Source organism: Mirounga angustirostris, unplaced genomic scaffold (genome assembly GCF_029215605.1).
Source record: "Mirounga angustirostris isolate CCGP_5_RB_7025 unplaced genomic scaffold, mMirAng1.0.hap1 SCAF_5, whole genome shotgun sequence".
Lineage (NCBI taxonomy): Eukaryota > Metazoa > Chordata > Mammalia > Carnivora > Phocidae > Mirounga > Mirounga angustirostris.
Genome location: NW_026991713.1, coordinates 93,737,539 through 93,754,853, shown reverse-complemented (window position 1 = coordinate 93,754,853; position 17,315 = coordinate 93,737,539). Strand labels below are relative to the sequence as shown.

General features: G+C 34.8%; 1 protein-coding gene across 1 annotated transcript in view; it reads left to right on the top strand.

The window, feature by feature from the left end:
• Positions 1-16,527, top strand: part of GABARAPL1 (GABA type A receptor associated protein like 1) — a 57,454-nt gene extending 40,927 nt beyond the window's left edge. Inside the window, exon 6 of the mRNA XM_064591569.1 lies at positions 16,368-16,527. Within this exon, the coding sequence (XP_064447639.1) occupies positions 16,368-16,512 (145 nt within the window). The 3' untranslated portion in view covers positions 16,513-16,527. The remainder of the gene's footprint in view (positions 1-16,367) is intronic.
• Positions 16,528-17,315: the final 788 nt, after the last annotated feature.

Here is a 17,315-nt window from a genome sequence, read left to right as displayed (position 1 = left end):
AAATCTTAGATGAATTTAGAAGAGTATTATCATCTTCACACTTTTTTTTTTAAAAGATTTTATTTATTCATTCGAGACACAGAGATACAGGGAGAGAGGAAGAGAGCACGAGCAGGGGGAGAGGCAGAGGGAGAAGCAGGACCCCCACCGAGCCAGGAGCCAGACGTGGGGCTCGATCCCAGGACCCCGAGATCATGACCCGAGCCGAAGGCAGAAGTTTAACCGTCTGAGCCACTCAGGCGCCCCTTCACACTATTAATCTTCCTACCAAGGAACATTTAATATATATTTAATTCATTAATGCCCTTCTTTATGCCTTTTAACAAAGTATTATAATCTCATATACATTATTAGGTATATGAATTTATTTAATCAAAAATGTTCACTGAGTACCTATAACGGGTTACCATAATATTCGAAAGCAAAGGATAAAATGTAGAGCAAATACAGATATGAGCTGTGTTCTAATGAAGCTACCAATCTAGTGGGAAAGACAGGCATTGAATAAATAACCACACAGATATACAGGTAAGACTGAAAGATGCTACCTATGGTGGTACATAAGATACTGTAATAGAGGAAGCTGGCTGGCTTCATTATGAAATTATAAAGGAAAATTTATTTTCTGGGACAATTGATTACCTTAGGATTCAGTTACTCCAAAAAACCGTGTAAGTAAGGGTACCTAGGGTAAAAGGAATAGTTTATGCATATGCTCGGTAGCCAGAGAAATCATGGATCAAGTTACAATTCATGTCAATCGGCCCAGAGAAGTCCTGATTCATGCTTGTTGTCGTCCCAGAGTAATTATTAACAGCATATACCCCATTCTTAAAATTATCTTTGTCTTTTTTTTTTTAATTATCCTTGTCTTTACAATGGTAACTTTAATCATGAGTCATTTAATGAACTAAAAGACAGCAACTGTGGCTGGAGCCTAGAGAGTGAGAAAGTACGTGGTACTAGCTGGGGTAGAGATCCATGGACCGAGTAAGAAAGGACTTTATAAACCATGTTAAGGATTTTTAGATTATATTGAATTTAGAGTATTAAGAAGCTAACAGTAAAAGTATGGTGAGTTTATAAAATTTATATTTTTGAGGAGGTTACTCTGGAAATTGATTAGAAGTCATGAGTGAATGTAGTTAGATCCCTTGGCGGCTTGTAGAGTAGAAAGAGAGGAAGGGAGAAAGAGAGAAAGGGAAGGAGAGGGAGAGAGCGGGTGAGGGAGAAGGAGATTGTCTTGGATTAGATGGGTAGTAATGCAAATGTAAAGAAGTGTATTAATTCACTAAGTTGAGATAATTAGTAGCACTTAGAAACAGAGATGACTCCTAGGTTCATTTCACTAAATATCAACCACCAAGAAAGACAATAGTATTAAAGCATCTGATTTTTCCCTTGATGTTGGTAAGGATCCAGGTTGGGAAGATAGTCTGTTTGGAAATATAGTATGCTAGTTGTTTTTTAAAGATATCTCAGAAGAAATGTTAGTAAGAAACTTAAAATGAGGACCTAGATATTGGACCTTAGTTCTTGCTTGTATATAGTAACACTACATTAACTTTGTATCTAGCTTCCTTATTGAAGTGTTCTTTTATTCTGTTTTTTTTTTTTTTTCAGTAGATTTCCTTGTAATATATGGGTAAGAATGCACATCATCTGCAGATAATTTCAGTATTTAATTTGTAATATTTATATTATATCTAAATAGGTTTTTCTGTATGTTTGCTTTTCTTTTGCCAGGGCATCCCAAGAAATGTTGAAGGATAGTAGTTCTATCAGTCATCCTTGTCTTACTGATTCTATTGAAAATGAGTCTAAATTTTTACTATGAAAGATATTTGATTCTTACGGATCAAAATAAATATATTTCCTTCTACTTCGAGGTATTTCTTTTTCTCCTCAATATGACAAATTTCTTGATAAATGTACAAGCCCATCCCTGATTTTAACCAGAACTTGGTTATCACATAGTATCCTTTTAGTATAATAGTAGATTATGTTAGCTCTTGTATGTAGGATTTTTGCTTCTATGTTTGTCAGGGGTGTTGTCCTAAAATATTTTCCTGTGTATGGAGATAATTTGGAATAATGCTATGCTTCTCTTCCTAATCTGGGTGGCACTTTTCTTTTTTGTTAGTTTATAAACAGTTTATCTTGAAGTCAGATTAGTTATTAAGATATTTTCAAATTCATCCTTTAAAAGTTATCAGTCAGGGATGCCTGGGTGGCTCAGTCCATTAAGCATCTGCCTTCGGCTCAGGTCATGATCCCAGGGTCCTGGGATCAAAGCCCGCATCGGGCTCCCTGCTCCGCGGGAAGCCTGCTTCTCCCTCTCCCACTCCCCCTGCTTGTGTTCCCTCTCTCGCTGTGTTTCTCTCTGTCAAATAAATAAATAGAATCTTAAAAAAAAAATAAAAAAAAATAAAAGTTATTAGTCAGGTATCTACGTGAAGGTATATCACTGATTATTTATCTACAGAATATAGCATATATTTATCTATAGAATATAGTTATTTTATTCAATTTTTCTACATTATCTTGAGCCTTTTATCATGTGTCTTTGCAGGAAATCATACATTTAATCAAGTTTTTGTGTTTATTATTAAAAATTATATATTCTGCTTTATTCTGAAACAATTCACTTTGAGATTATAATTGATTTAGATGTAATTATGCTTTTTAAATAAATTTATTTGCTATGTGTTTTGAATTGCTGTTTTCTCTGACTTATAAATCGTATTTATCTTACTTTCTATATTTGATGAAATTTTTCACATTTCTGGCCTGTTAATAGTGCTGTGTTATAGATTTATTCTTTTAAAAGCTAAATATTTTTTATAATGTAATGAAGTATTGAGTTTGAGCAATGTGTAAGCTCAGTACAGTATCCTGATCATTTGCTTTATTTTTTTTGATGAATACCTACCCACCATCTTTTCTTTCCTCTGTTAAATTCTCTTTTTCAAATTACTTGATTTCATGCCCTTATAGTTCATTTTTAACTGCCCTGATAGATAAATTCTATAACTGTTTCCAGTTTTTATTACATCTCACAGGTGGTGAATCTAATGTCATTATGATACTACAAAATATAGAATGCTGCTATTATTTTCCACTTTTATTAAATACCCAACTATTCACTGACATCTTTGATAAGATCACTTGGGCCTTTGCTATTGATAATTCAATAAATCACTGATTTGATAAAATGCTCATATAATTAAAATATATAATATAAGAAAATACCTTCAGGAAAATATTGTAATCAATTTAAAGACCTTTAAAATTATATTCTAGTAATTTAAAACAAATTAATGAAATAGCTCTAAAAAGTACTTACCCTTAGCTGTCATAATCGCAGCTAGTCCCAGAAAAATAAGGTAAAGGAAGGCAAATAATATTGCAACAAGGTACCATGGAGACTCTGTCCAAAGAGAGGGAAGTGAGCTACTATGATGATCAATGAAAACAAGATTCTGTAGTTGGGATTAGAAAGAATTCTGGACAAGAACATCCAACTCACTTGAATTGGACTGAAATCTAAGCTTATGAGAGCACCAAATTGTGGAAAAATAAACCCCAGCCTGAGAGGGGAATTCCCAGACTTACTTTGCAGATTTGGATACAGCCAGAGAATATATGAATATTTTTATGTAGGAATGGATTATGGACTAACAAGTTGCCCTATTAAAGAAGTCTTTTTAAGATGACAAATGAGTACTTTTAAGTCATTTTTAAAAAATGACTTCTTTGTTTTTATAGTAGAACTAGGTTAAGAACAAAATTCCTGCATTAGCTGTTGGTCCAGACCGATATTCTGTGACAGTTTTGATAAAAGTCTACTTATCATGAGATATCTCACAAAATACTATAAAAGGGACACTGTGCAAGACTAAAATATCAAACTGAGAAGGTATATATGAAACATTTTTTTAAATTATTATTCTATAGGTATGGTACATTATTCTAAGCCATGTGGCCATCAGTAATACATTGTCATTGACTTTTAATGCAGCCCTTCATGTCAATATGACCACTTTAAAGGTGTTGATATGAGAGATGAACTCTGATTCGGAGGTTTGTCCAGGAATATTTGTTTTTATGATTGGTTCATTAAAATATTCAAGCAAAAAAGGGGAATCTAGAATTTTAAAAGTTTTTTTACCGTTCATCTTCAAATTCCTAGTTGTTTTTCTCTTCTCAATACTTGAAGAGCCATGAACTTTGACTTCTGAGTAAGTTACACTTTCGTCACAAAACTCTAGAAAATATGTAAGAAAAACACATAACAACTATTTATATATAATTAATATATGTATGTGCATATACATATCTGATACATAGACATACAATTGAAAAGCATGCTAAAACTAGAAACAAAAAATTATGTTAAAAAAAAAGAAGAAGATAGTAGGAAGGGAAAAATGAAGGGTGGGAATCGGAGGAGGAGATGAACCATGAGAGACTACAGACTCTGAGAAACAAACTGAGGGTTCTAGAGGGGAGGGGGTGGGGGGATGGGTTAGCCTGGTGATGAGTATTAAAGAGGGCACGTACTGAATGGAGCACTGGGTGTTATATGCAAACAATGAATCATGGAACACTACATCAAAAACTAATGATGTAATATATGGTGATTAACATAACATAATAACATTAAAAAATGTAAAATAAAAAAATAAATAAAATAAAAAATTGTCCCATCTTATGCTTATGAGAAAGTATTAAAATTTGCTCAATCATGTAGCTACTTTGTGAAATATGACAATTCTTTTTTAATTCTTAGTTTCTTTATAAAATAAAGATAACAACAGTATTCATTCATAGATATATTGTGGAGATTAAATGTATATAAAGTCGATAGCATAGTGTTTGAAGCAATCATGTATAAAGGTATATGAGGAAAAAAAATCATGCAAATGATCTTATTATTGTAGAAGTAGTAATAGTAGCCGTGTAGAATAGTGATTGTAAGAATATAATGGGCAGTAGCATTAAGAGTAACACTGGTTGCAAAAGCAAGAGTAGAAATATAAAACTTAATTTAAATGCCTATCTTGCCCCTTCCTATAGTTGAATTTAATCTTAATTAAAAGAGCGTGAAAAAAATTCATCTGATTCTCATTAGGTAGGTAAAGTCCCTTAGCAATATATTGCATGTACTCCTTTAGTACAAGTAAAGTAGAACTCAACCACCAAGTCAGTAACATTTTCTGAATGATCTTAATTCTAACCCCATTGTAAATATTGACTTATCAAATGATGATTATCTGAAATTTAAATCATCTTCAACTGGAAAATCTTAAAATGATTCATACAGAGAAAAGATTTTCAACTCCTCATTTGAAAGTATCTGGCTATGAACTTTGTTGTTTATAATATTATTTTCTCATTAAATAAAGGGACTACTTAGCAATAATGGCAGTATCTGATTTTACCTGTATTTATTTCATGAAATTCCACTGGCGAAGCATGAAGATCAAGACAAGGACTGGACATTGCCGATGTGTCTGGTTCCATAGTTTAGATCAGATTGCACGGGTCATATGATGAGCAGAGGGTTAGAATGAGACAGAATCCAGAAAACAGATCTCCATATTGCATCATCAGACAGGATGTTTACTCTAATTTTAATATGTAAACTACTTTCTCCCCTTAAGAAAATAAAAGGCAATGTAATCCAGTCCCTATAGATTAAATTTGTTATTCTTCTATGCATAATGAAGCACATTTTTATTCCCAAAGATAATGTTTAAAATTATCTTAACCATACTAATTTCTTCTCTGCCATATTTTTAAAAAAGAATGAATAAACAATAAAGACTAAAACATTTATATAAATAAATGATATACTGTATTTGAATAAGATTATAACAGATACTGATTTTTGGAAATATCTTTTTTATAGTTATAAGTATCCATTCTCATTACAAATAATTGAAAAGATATTAGAATGTCTCCTATAGAAAGTGAAAATGATACAACCCTGTTTCCTCAATGTACTGTTAACATAATTATTCATAACTTTCTAATTTTTCGAGTGACCAATGAATGCTTTGTTTAAAAAAGTAAAAAGAATAATTTAACTATCAATAAATTAAATAATTAAATGAATTATAATGTCTTCCTACAGTAAAGCTTATACAGTCATTAAATATAAATAAGAGAGTTCTTCAAATACTGACATGGATAATATTCCATAATATATTAAGTGGTGAAAAGTCACAAAGTATTTCATAACATGATTTTATATTGTATTTTGTAGAAAAATAAATGTTGTTATGCATGTGTTTCTAATACAATAATATCTGCCTAACCTGGTCATTTAAGATTGTAGTGTAATAATATTTAAGTGACTAACTTGGTAGATTTTTAGTTTACCTATGTGGTTTTCCATTTTTGTATGACTGTTGAACATTTATTTTTATCATTGGTAGGAATAAAGTGTTCTATTTTCAGCTAATGTATGCTCTGATGTATTCACACCACAGTGACCACAGGGGCCCCTGCCCTCACCTGTGATCAACAGAATTAAACTTCATAACAAAAGTATATAATTTGGGAGACCATAGACCGTTCTTGGGCCTTATATTGTTTTGGAAGAGTGTAAAGATAATGATCAATTTCAGACACTGATAATTTGAGTACACATGCATTAAATTCTAGAGTAAATGCTGACAGGATGGAAAATATAACTTCAAAAATTAGGGAAGAAACATAGATTGAGAAAAGTAAATAAATACAGAAGAAGTTAGAAAGGAGGGGGGAAAGCCCAAGAATAGGTAGGACAAAGAGAAAGCACAAAATTATGATATTGATAAAAAAGAAAATATATCTGGGATGCCTGGGTGGCTCAGTCGGTTAAGCATCTGCCTTTGGCTTAGGGCATGATCCAAGGACCCTGGGATCGAGTCCCACATCCAGCTCCCTGCTCAGCGGGGAGTTTGCTTCTCCCTCTGCCTGCCACTCTCCCTGCTTGTGCTCATTCTCTCTCTCTCTGACAAATAAATAAAATCTTAAAAAAAAAAAGAAAATATATTGTCAATAAATGTGAACCCTCTAAATGTTCCAGTAAAGAGATAAAAATTAGCACATGGCTTTAAAAAAAAATGTTATATGCTATTTACAAAAGCCACATTTAATAGGTAAGTATGAAGTGTTTGAAAATAAGAGATGAAAATATGCATGATGCACACAAATTAAAACAATCATAGCTTCTAATATCTGACAAAACACACTGCAAAATGTAGTATTTAAGGTAGATTTCTTAATAATTATTATGAAAGTTTTAATTTGATAGTAATATATCACAATTTTGATATAATCTTTTTTTCAAGATTTATTTATTCATTTTAGACAGAGAGCATGAGCAGGTGGAGGGGCAAAGGGAGAGGGAGAGAGAGGATCTCAAGCAGACTCCCCACTGAGCATGGAGCCAGACACAGGGCTAGATCTCACCATCCTGAGATCACATCCTGAGCTGAAACCAAGAGTTGGACACAACCGACTGAGCCACCCAGGCACCCCTAATATAATCTTTCAATATAACTTCAAAATATAACAAAGATAAATGATATGTGTATACAGAAAGAGAAATAAACATAATGCAATCATTTAAGGAAATTTTAACATACTTCTGACAAACATCAAGCAGACCAAAGAGATCAGATTTGGACAATCTAATGAAGATTCAAACAATACTGTTTCTTTATTGAATGAAAATGCCAATTTCTCTCAGGTTTTGTTTGAAAAATACATATTTTTTTTCCCTCATGCTTGGGAAACCCGCCTGGGTATTGAGTTTTATCTTGATTCATTTTCTGTCAATATAGCACATGCATCATTCACTTTCCTCTTATTTCCATTTTTGCTGTTGAAACAGCAGGTAGAATACATGTTGCTTATTTGCAGTAATTGCCTTTTCCTTAGTGCTGCTTTTGGAAATTTATCATTGTTCTTGGTGTTCTTCAGTTTCTACTATAATGTGTCTTTGTGAAATTCTTTTTTTTCTTTTATCCTGATTGATGTTAATTAGACTTCATAAATATGTGGGGTGGTGTGTCATTATCAGTGGACTGAAAAAGTCTTTGCTATTAATTTCACAGAGACCACATCTTCTCCTTTTGCTTTTCACTCTGAAATGCTACCTTTGGCATCTAGTGAAGTTGCTTCATATTTATCTTTTTCTTTTTGCCTCTATATACTATATTTTGAACAGTAGCTTCAGAAATATCTTCCAATTCATTAATTTTCTCTTCATCTGTGCCAAGGTAGATGATAAATCTATCCAATATTTTATTTATTTTATTTTATTATTTTTTAGAAATTCTATTTAGTACCTTTTCAGACTTATTTGATCATTTTTAAAGTTTCTTGTTCTCTAAACACATTTCTAAATTCGCCCTATATTTCTTTAAACATGGTAAAATACAGTTAAAATTAAGAATATAAATATACATATAAGTTTACACAATGTGTTTGATAATAGCAGTAATGATTTAGAATCTTCAGCTGTCATTTTGTTCCTGCTGCTTCTTTCCAAAATGACTTGTTTACTTGTGTGCTTAATTTTTCAGTATGTTTGTTTCTGGCTCTGAGTTTCTTATCTGCCTCACTAATTTATTTATGGGAATTTAATAAGCCTGGGATGAAATGAGTTGTTCTAGAGAATATTTACATTTTCTTCTGTTAGCTGACAAACATTACTAATTTTGGATACTTTTAAAATACTGGGGGAGTGATGTCATCAAGATGACAATAAAAGCCATTCCTGACTTCCATCCCCTTCAAAGAAGACCAACCAGCAACTATCCATAGACAAGACACCATAGGGAAAATCCTAGAACACAACAGTGAGGGTAAAGGACCCTTTTGGACTACAAAGACCAAGAAGGACTGCATTAAAAGGTAAGAGTAATTGTTACACTCTGATCATCACATTAATAAAATGAAAGAAAAAAATCATATGCTCATATCAATAGATGCAGAAAAAAACATTTGGTGAAATAAACATCCGTTCATGATAAAAACTCTTAAAAAATTAGGTAATGAAGGAATGTACCCCAACATAATAAGGCTATATATAATAAGACCACAGCTAACATTGTACTTAGTGGTGGAAGGTTGAAAACTTTTCCTTTAAGGTTAGGGATGAGACAAGGTACCCACTCTCACCACCTTCATTCAACAGAGTACTGAAAGTCCTTGTCAGAGTAGCCAGACAAGAAAAAGATATAAAAGACATTAGAATTGGAAAGGAGAAGTAAAATTATCTCTATTTGCAGATGACAGGATTTTATATATACAAAATCCTAAAAACTCCACCAAAAATCTGTTAGAGCTAATCAATTAACTCAGAAAAGTTGCAGGATACAAAATTAACACCTAAAAATTGCAGCATTTCTATACACTAACAACAAATAATCTGACAAAGAAATAAAGAAAACAATCCCATTTACAGTAGCATCAAAAACAATAAAATACTTAAAATACTTAGGAATAAATTTACCCAAGGTGGTGAAAACTCTCTACTCTGAAAGCCATAAAACATTGATGAAAGAAATTGAAAAAGGTACAAATAAATAGAAGGATATCTCATGTTCATGGATTGAAAAATTAATATTGTTAAAATGTCCACACTACCGAAAGCCATACATCCTGATTTGAAGCTGTATTAGAAACTGAATTGAAACAGTATGGTTCTGGCATAAATACAAACACATAGACCAATGGAACAGAACTGAGGACCAAGAAATACACCTTTGCATATAAGGCCAACTAATATTTGATAAGGAAGACAAGGATACTCAATGGAGAAATGCTAGTCTCTTCAATAATGTTTGGAAAATTGGATATTCACATGCAAATGGATGAAAATAGACCTCTCTCTTAACTACTCACAAAATTTAACTTGAAATGGATTAAAGATTTAAATGTAAGACCTGGAACCATAAAACTCCTAGAAGTAAACATAGGAAATAATCTTTACATGGGTCTTGGCACAGATTGTTTGGACATGACAACAAAACAGAAGCAACAAAAGCAAAAATAAACAAACGGGATTACATCAAATCAAAAAACTTCTGCACAGCAAAAGAAATGATCAACAAAATGAAAAAGCAACCTACTGAATGGGAGAAAATATTTACAAACCACATCTCATAAGGGGTTAATATCTAAAATATACGAGGAACTCATAGAACTTAATAGCAAAAAACTCCAAATAATCCAATTAAATAATGGACAAAGGACTTGACTAAACGTTTTGCCCTATAAATAGTCAAATGGCCAAGAGGCAAAGGAAAAAGTGCTCAACATTACTAATTTTTAAGGAAGTGCAAATCAAAACCACCAGATATCACCTCACGCGTATTAGAATGACTGTGATAAAAAAAGGTGAGAGATAACAAATGCTGATGAGAATGTGGAGAAAAGGGACCCTTGTGCATTACTGTTGATAGTGTAAATTGCTAGAGCCACTATGGAAAACAGTATGGAGGTTCTTCAAAGAATTAAATAGAACTAAATCTGCAGCTCCAAGATTTTAAAGAACATTTATCGAGAACATGCGAGAAAATGAAACTGTCTCATTAAAACTGTTGTAGTGGCATCTCTAGTATGTCATGTGACCTGATCTCATTGTTCCCAGTGACTCCTCGGACTTTCTGGAATGTGTAAATTATGTGAGGTTGGTGAGAGTGGATGGTGAACCCATCTTAGTTCATTGCAGTGCTGGAATAGGTCCAATTGGTGTGCTGGTCACAGTGGAAACAGCCGTGCGCCTAATTGAGAGAAACCTGCCCATTTACCCCTGGATGTTGTCTGGAAAATCTGAGACCAGTGTGCCATGATGTGCGGACATCAAACCAGTACAAGTTGGTATGCGAAGTGATTCTTTGTGTTTATGAAAAAGACTTAGTCCAAATGCTGGATCCCAGGTAAGACAACTGTGAAAACATTCATTCCTCTTTTCCAAGGATATCCTCCTTAAGGACAGACCTTCACTCTGGAAACAGCAAGAGGACTTTGTAGGCCATGGGAAAGGAATGAGCACATTTGAACCCAGATACTTGAAGAGGTCTATAGAAGAGGTATCGTGTACATAGAAACTGTGTAGATAATCATGCAGTTACACCATCATTTAGGCCCCTTTTTCCTCAGATAGAAATAAGTAAAAGGGGATCTCAGTTTGGGGCTGGAGAAACGAAAGCATATTATCAAGAGACAGAAGCTTGCTTATGTAATGAACTCCTATAGAGAATAGTGAGGGCACATTAAAATACACCCCTTTCTTGATGAACTAACAATCCGTAGGACTAGACCAACAATCCCACAGTTATGGTTTAAATATCTGGAGGTAGGCTATGGGTTTGAGAAAATGAGAAGGTAACAGTAAGCAGTCATAAAGGATTAGAGGGAAGAAGCCCTGTGGATAGCAGGCGAATACCATTCCAGAAATGAGAAAGAGCAGTGTTAAGGCTGTTATGTTGGAGGAACAACAGCAAGGAGACTAGTGTGATTGGTGCAGAGTGACCCAAGCTTGAGAGTAGTGTGGGATGAGTTGGAGAAATAATGGGTATAGGGGCAGGTGGGGGTACTGTGAGGACTATGGCTTTCATATTGAGAGAATTGGGAAGCCATTGAAAGGTTTTCATCAGAGGAATGATGGGATCTGAGTTGTGTTTTAACAGGATAATTGTAGGTACTGGATGAGAAAACTGGAATGGGATAAGGGGAGATGTAGAAGATACTGGAAGTTGCTACTGAAGCAATGCAGACCTTAGGTGATGATGGTTTGCAACAGGTAGGGAGTGAAAATGGTCAAAAGCCAGACAGATCTGTTTGAAAGGCAGAGGAAATAGGATTTCCTGGCTGACTGAAGATGGGTATGACTCTAAGCCTTTTGCTCTGAGCAAATGAACAATACTGTGGCCATCAACCGAGATGAGGGAGAGTGAGGAAGGAGCAGGTTTGGGGAAGTAAGACATTAGGAGTCCAGTTTCAGATATGTCTTACATTCAAATGTTTCATGTTCATTTAGAGTCAAATATGCCTAAATATATATTTTTTATAACTTCGGGGTGTTGTCTTAACACATATCTATGCATAACCACAGCAAACACCTACACATTATGGATGCCTGAATGTATAAAAAAGTATTTGATGGATTTTCATGCTCTCTACCATCCACAGGTGTTTGGTATTGTTGAGTTTTGGTATGGCCTCCTCAAAAATACACAAAAGAAATGTCTGGGTCTTTCTCACCCCTTCTTGGTCCACATAATATGTACTTAAGAACAAGCCCTGAAATAATGATGTTCTAATTATTCCTCTTTATTTTCTGACACTTACTTCCCTTGTGCATTCCGTACAGGCTGTGTTTCATCATAAGCATGGATTTATAAGCCATTAGCACTATTTGCAAAGTAAGACCTTAGTTTTAAATTATATTCTTCTTAAAACTGCCACTTAAATGCAGAGTTTTTGTTACTGATTGCTAAGAATGAATTGTTTTTTTCAATATATTCAGCAAACCATGGCTATTTTACCTTATTGTTTCAGAAATTATTTTTATCATGGCCTCGCTTTCTGTTTCTCTAATACGAATGTCTGAATGTGTTTTACAAAAACTTCCTTATCCGTCAATTTATTTTTGTAGAAAGTTTAAGATTATAAAAGAGTGTTTTATATAAATAGTATGACAGGGGTTCTTCTATGCATTTACTTGCTCATTATTTTCATTTACAAAATATGTTACTTAAATAGACCCAATTGAGAAGAAATTTCCAAGAAACACATACTTGGAAATGACTAACATTTACATAGTCGTATGTAGGAATCGCATCAGAGATATTTTCTTTTCTTTTTTTAAATTTAGATTTAAATTTTTTATTTTTATTAGATTTTTCAATTTATTTATTTGACTGACAGAGAGAGACAGCAAGAGAGGGAACACAAGCAGAGGGAGTGGGAGAGGGAGAAGGAGGCTTCCTGCTGAGCAGGGAGCCCGATGCGGGACTCGATCCCAGGACCCTGGGGTCATGACCTGAGCTGAAGGCAGATGCTTAACGACTGAGCCACCCAAGCACCCCGCATCAGAAATATTTTCATCCTCATGTTGTATCTCAGTCTCATTACATCAAAGATTTTTCTAGCCTCATGTTATTTCACTTTGTTAGGTTTCTCTTCATTCCTCCCTCCTTCCTCTTTCAAAGAAAAAAGCAGTCATGATGCTGAAGCTAATGTTATTAGTCGTGATGATGTGTGTCCAACTCATAAGGATGCAAATGTGACTGTTTCAGTGGTAGTGATCCCTACATCCAAGCTTGTAAATCCCAGTCTTGATTTCCTTCTCTTCCTTGAAGCTAATTCTACTGCTTCTTGGCCAGCTACACAGGTTTTACTTCCAATATCTTCTACAGTAGAATTGTTTTTTCATCAGAAATTTCAGTCTCTTTTACTATAGACTCCTTTGTGATGATCCCCAAGAGTCATCACAAAAACATCAACAGTGGTTTAGGTGCTAAACGCACTTTCAAATATTAACAACACTGTGGTTGGAAATATTCTGTACAGAGGAGTGGACAGTGAGTATATATGTCAGCAACAGCTTTAGTACTTAGAGCATATTGACCAGAAGCATGACGATTAAACTAAAAATAACTGCTGGGTTAAATGCTAAAGAAACTGTTGTATCTTTCTGAAAAAAGGCCACATATATCATATCAGAATACAGATGGTTTATTTATTTAGTAATTATATGACAAATATTTTTTAGCAGCCAATATTCTAGAAAACTACCACAGAGCAATTTATCAGGACTCAGTTTTTATTCCTTAATGAATAGAATACATTGATTTTTTAGTAATATATATCCTAGGCAATGTTTCGTAGGGCATCAGGATAATGATCATGTTGTGTTCCACTGTTGAGTGTCAGAAGGATACCAGGAGTTCACAGGGACAGATTTTAGCCATTTCCAGGTCCTGATTAGTCAGGGAGAAACTGAAGAATTAAATAATTTGCCTACTTTCTCCTCTCACCTTTCTTGTCAATGTCTCCCAGTGGCTGAAACTAGCCAGAAGCCAAAGCGGGGGAGGGCTGAGTGATGCAGTTGTTACCAGTTCAGCATCCAGGAGCATAGAATGCAGCAAAGAATTACGGAATATGGATGTGGGTGTGACATTATGAATAAAAGATATTAGCATCATGCCCACTGAAGTAGCCTATGTGACAGAGTAGTGAAAGTTCCCTTGAGAACACAATGGCATGTCTGCAATACCGGGATAAACTGTCCGAGTGTTTCCTGTGGGCTGAAAAGGGCCCAGGTGGGGGCAAAACTGAACCTGGGGCATCTTGGGTTATACGGTAGTCTGAATAATGGCCCCCAAAATATCCACATCACAATCACTGGAAACCGTCAATATTACCTTCTGTGGCAAAGGTACTTTGCAGAAGTGATGAAGTTAAGAATCTTGAGATGGCGTGAGTATGTTGGATTTTCCAGGTGGGCATGAAATGTAATCACAAGTATTTGCAGAAGAGGGAGGCAGAGGGAGATTTGAGTACAAAAGGGAAGGCAATGTCATCATGGAAGCAGAAATTGGAATGATTCAGCCATAAGCCAATAAATGCTGGAAGACATGAGAGCTGCATGAGGCACGGGATACATTCAACCCTGCTGCAACCATGATATGAGCCTTATAAAAGTCTTTTGGGTGTTTAGTCTCATGGGACACACGGTGTCTTCAGTTCCAGGGAAGAATCGGAACTAGACCACAAACCAGTGGAGGTTAATGGCCCATGTCATAGGACCTGCACGTATAGAGTTTCATGGGGACTTCTCCAGGAACTCCCTGAGACTGCAGTGGGACAAAGAGAGAAGTCAGACACACCCCTTATTCTGTGCTGTTTTTCTGGTCTGAGTTCAGCTGAAGCTATAAGGAGAGAAATTTTAAATTTGCATTATATTCCATAATTTTGTTATTGTACCGAACTGGACATTTGAATTGCTGAACTGGCATGTTCTTGTGGTTGACAATAACTGAAAGATGCAACTATGTGAGAATTACTTATATTATTGGAGATCCAGGGAAGCAGGTAAAGAACAAAACTACATATCAAGTTCAAAGGAAATTGAGAGAAACCTTGACCCTAAATTTACACAGGCAATATCTGAATTATTTTAATTGTTTTGCTTTTATGAACAGGATCTTGGAACCCTGAGTAACACTGATTAGCCCAGAAATATACTCCTTTTTATCTAAATTCTGTTAAAAATATCAATAATCTAAAATCTCTTTTGGTTCCAATCTTCCTAGGGTATCTGGTATTCTTGTCTGTTTGAAAATCAACTCTTCTGGTGGTTAAATGTCCCTGTTTTGTTTATTCTATTTATTAAAATCAAACTATCTGATCTCTCTAATATTTGTCAGTATTACCTAGTCATAGAACTGTCTATAAAATAAAGTGCCTATAAAGATAGAGACATTCAATAAAAATACACTTGACATAAAACTTACATATAAGAATATATTTAAAATAGTGAATCACTTTAGATTTTGAGTTTCAGTTGTTGGTCCTGTGAAGGAATTTTGGCCTCTTTATCTGTCGCAGGAAATATTATAGATCACATGGAATGATAAAGGCACAAATTAAGAAGGTGTGGTCAGAGAGGTTCACATCTTAAAGGGGTGACATTTGAGTAGGCCCAAATGAAGGGCTCTAAAATAGTTGGGGGCGGAACCGTACAAACAATCCAAAGACTCTAAGATCATGCTTTGTTTGAGGAAGACTAAGAAGGCACTGGGACTGGAGCAGTCAGTGAGGTAGGAAAGGAAATCAGAGGACTAGCCAGGAAAGTGAAGGTGTGGCAAATAGTTTGGATCTTATTTAAAGTAAATAGTGTACTGGTGAGGGTCCAGGAGGTAAACAAAGCCTATGGAAGATCATTAAATAGAGGGAACTTATTATAGGAAAATGGAGGGAATTTAATATAGAAAAATATTTATAAAGCAGTTGGAAAGCCCAAAAGGTAACAGGAGAAAGAAGACAGCACGGAGATGATCAAAACAGAAAGCTGGTGCCGTTCCTAGAGATGGAGGGACTGAGGGAGGAGGAGGGTTCACTGGAACGACAGTGGATGGTTCCTGGTGGGAGCTGGGAAGAAGAGGCAATTGTGTGGCAGGACCACATTGTATGTGCAGCCCTGGCAAGAGATAAAGCCTGAAGCAGAGAGAGGAAAGAAAAAACACCATGCTTCTCCCCTCTTCCCACCTTCCAAATATCAAGCCAGTTGCTCCCATTGACTGAACCTAACTGAAAGCGGGTTGGCCATGGAAACTGTGAAATGTGTTTTGCAGGAATCAGCACGCTGAGTTATGGGCAGAGCATGGAAAGGCCATGGAGACCAAAGAGGAAAATGATTGTGGAAGAAACCAGATTGACCACGGCATAGAATCACAATATCTGGGGACAGATGTTTCTCATATCCAAATAAAAATATGATTTGTTAACACAATATTCTATAAAGAGAGTAAATGTATCTTATCCAATCTGTGTCAGTCTCCTTACTGTAACATGTGGGTAGGATTTCTCAGATAAATTATCAGTATGAAACTACATATGGAAGGGCTTGATAAGAAGGGAAAGGATTTTGGAAAAAAGGTTTTGAAGAAAGAATTGAGTATACTTTAATGCATATACTGACTTGGGAGATACAACTTCCCACTTGCTTATCTGTAATGCTAAAAACCAAATATCTATAAGATAAAATATTTTTATTAGTTTGGCTCCAAAACCTGAACTCAGTCGATTATGAGTTTGGTTTTATATATTTTGCTAAGGAAATACTGTTGTGCTTAGTTATAGGGTGAACCACCACCAAATTCCACTAGTATTGTTAACTTATGAATATGCACAGATTATATTTTAAAAGACAAAATTGTGAATCTCATAATACATTTCTTTCCAGGGATTTTGGGTACAGGACTAGGGGCTATATTTGTATTTTGCACATCACTTAATTTTCAGTTCTATCTCTTTTAAAGAAATGGTGAGAAACCACTGTATACAAGAACAACCTCTGATCTATTCTGCTTGATTTCTCTGTCTCTGTCTCTCCATCTCTCTTATTTTTTGGCTATATTGGTGTTGTTGGTACACTATGACAGTGATGTTGCATGTTAACCTGGATTCGAATAACATTTTCTTATTTTCAAAAAGACTTTACAAAATAAGCTCTCACCTTTAGATCGTGTTCTTGATAAAATTAACATTTAAGTATGGTGTCTTGCTACCGATTGTAAAGA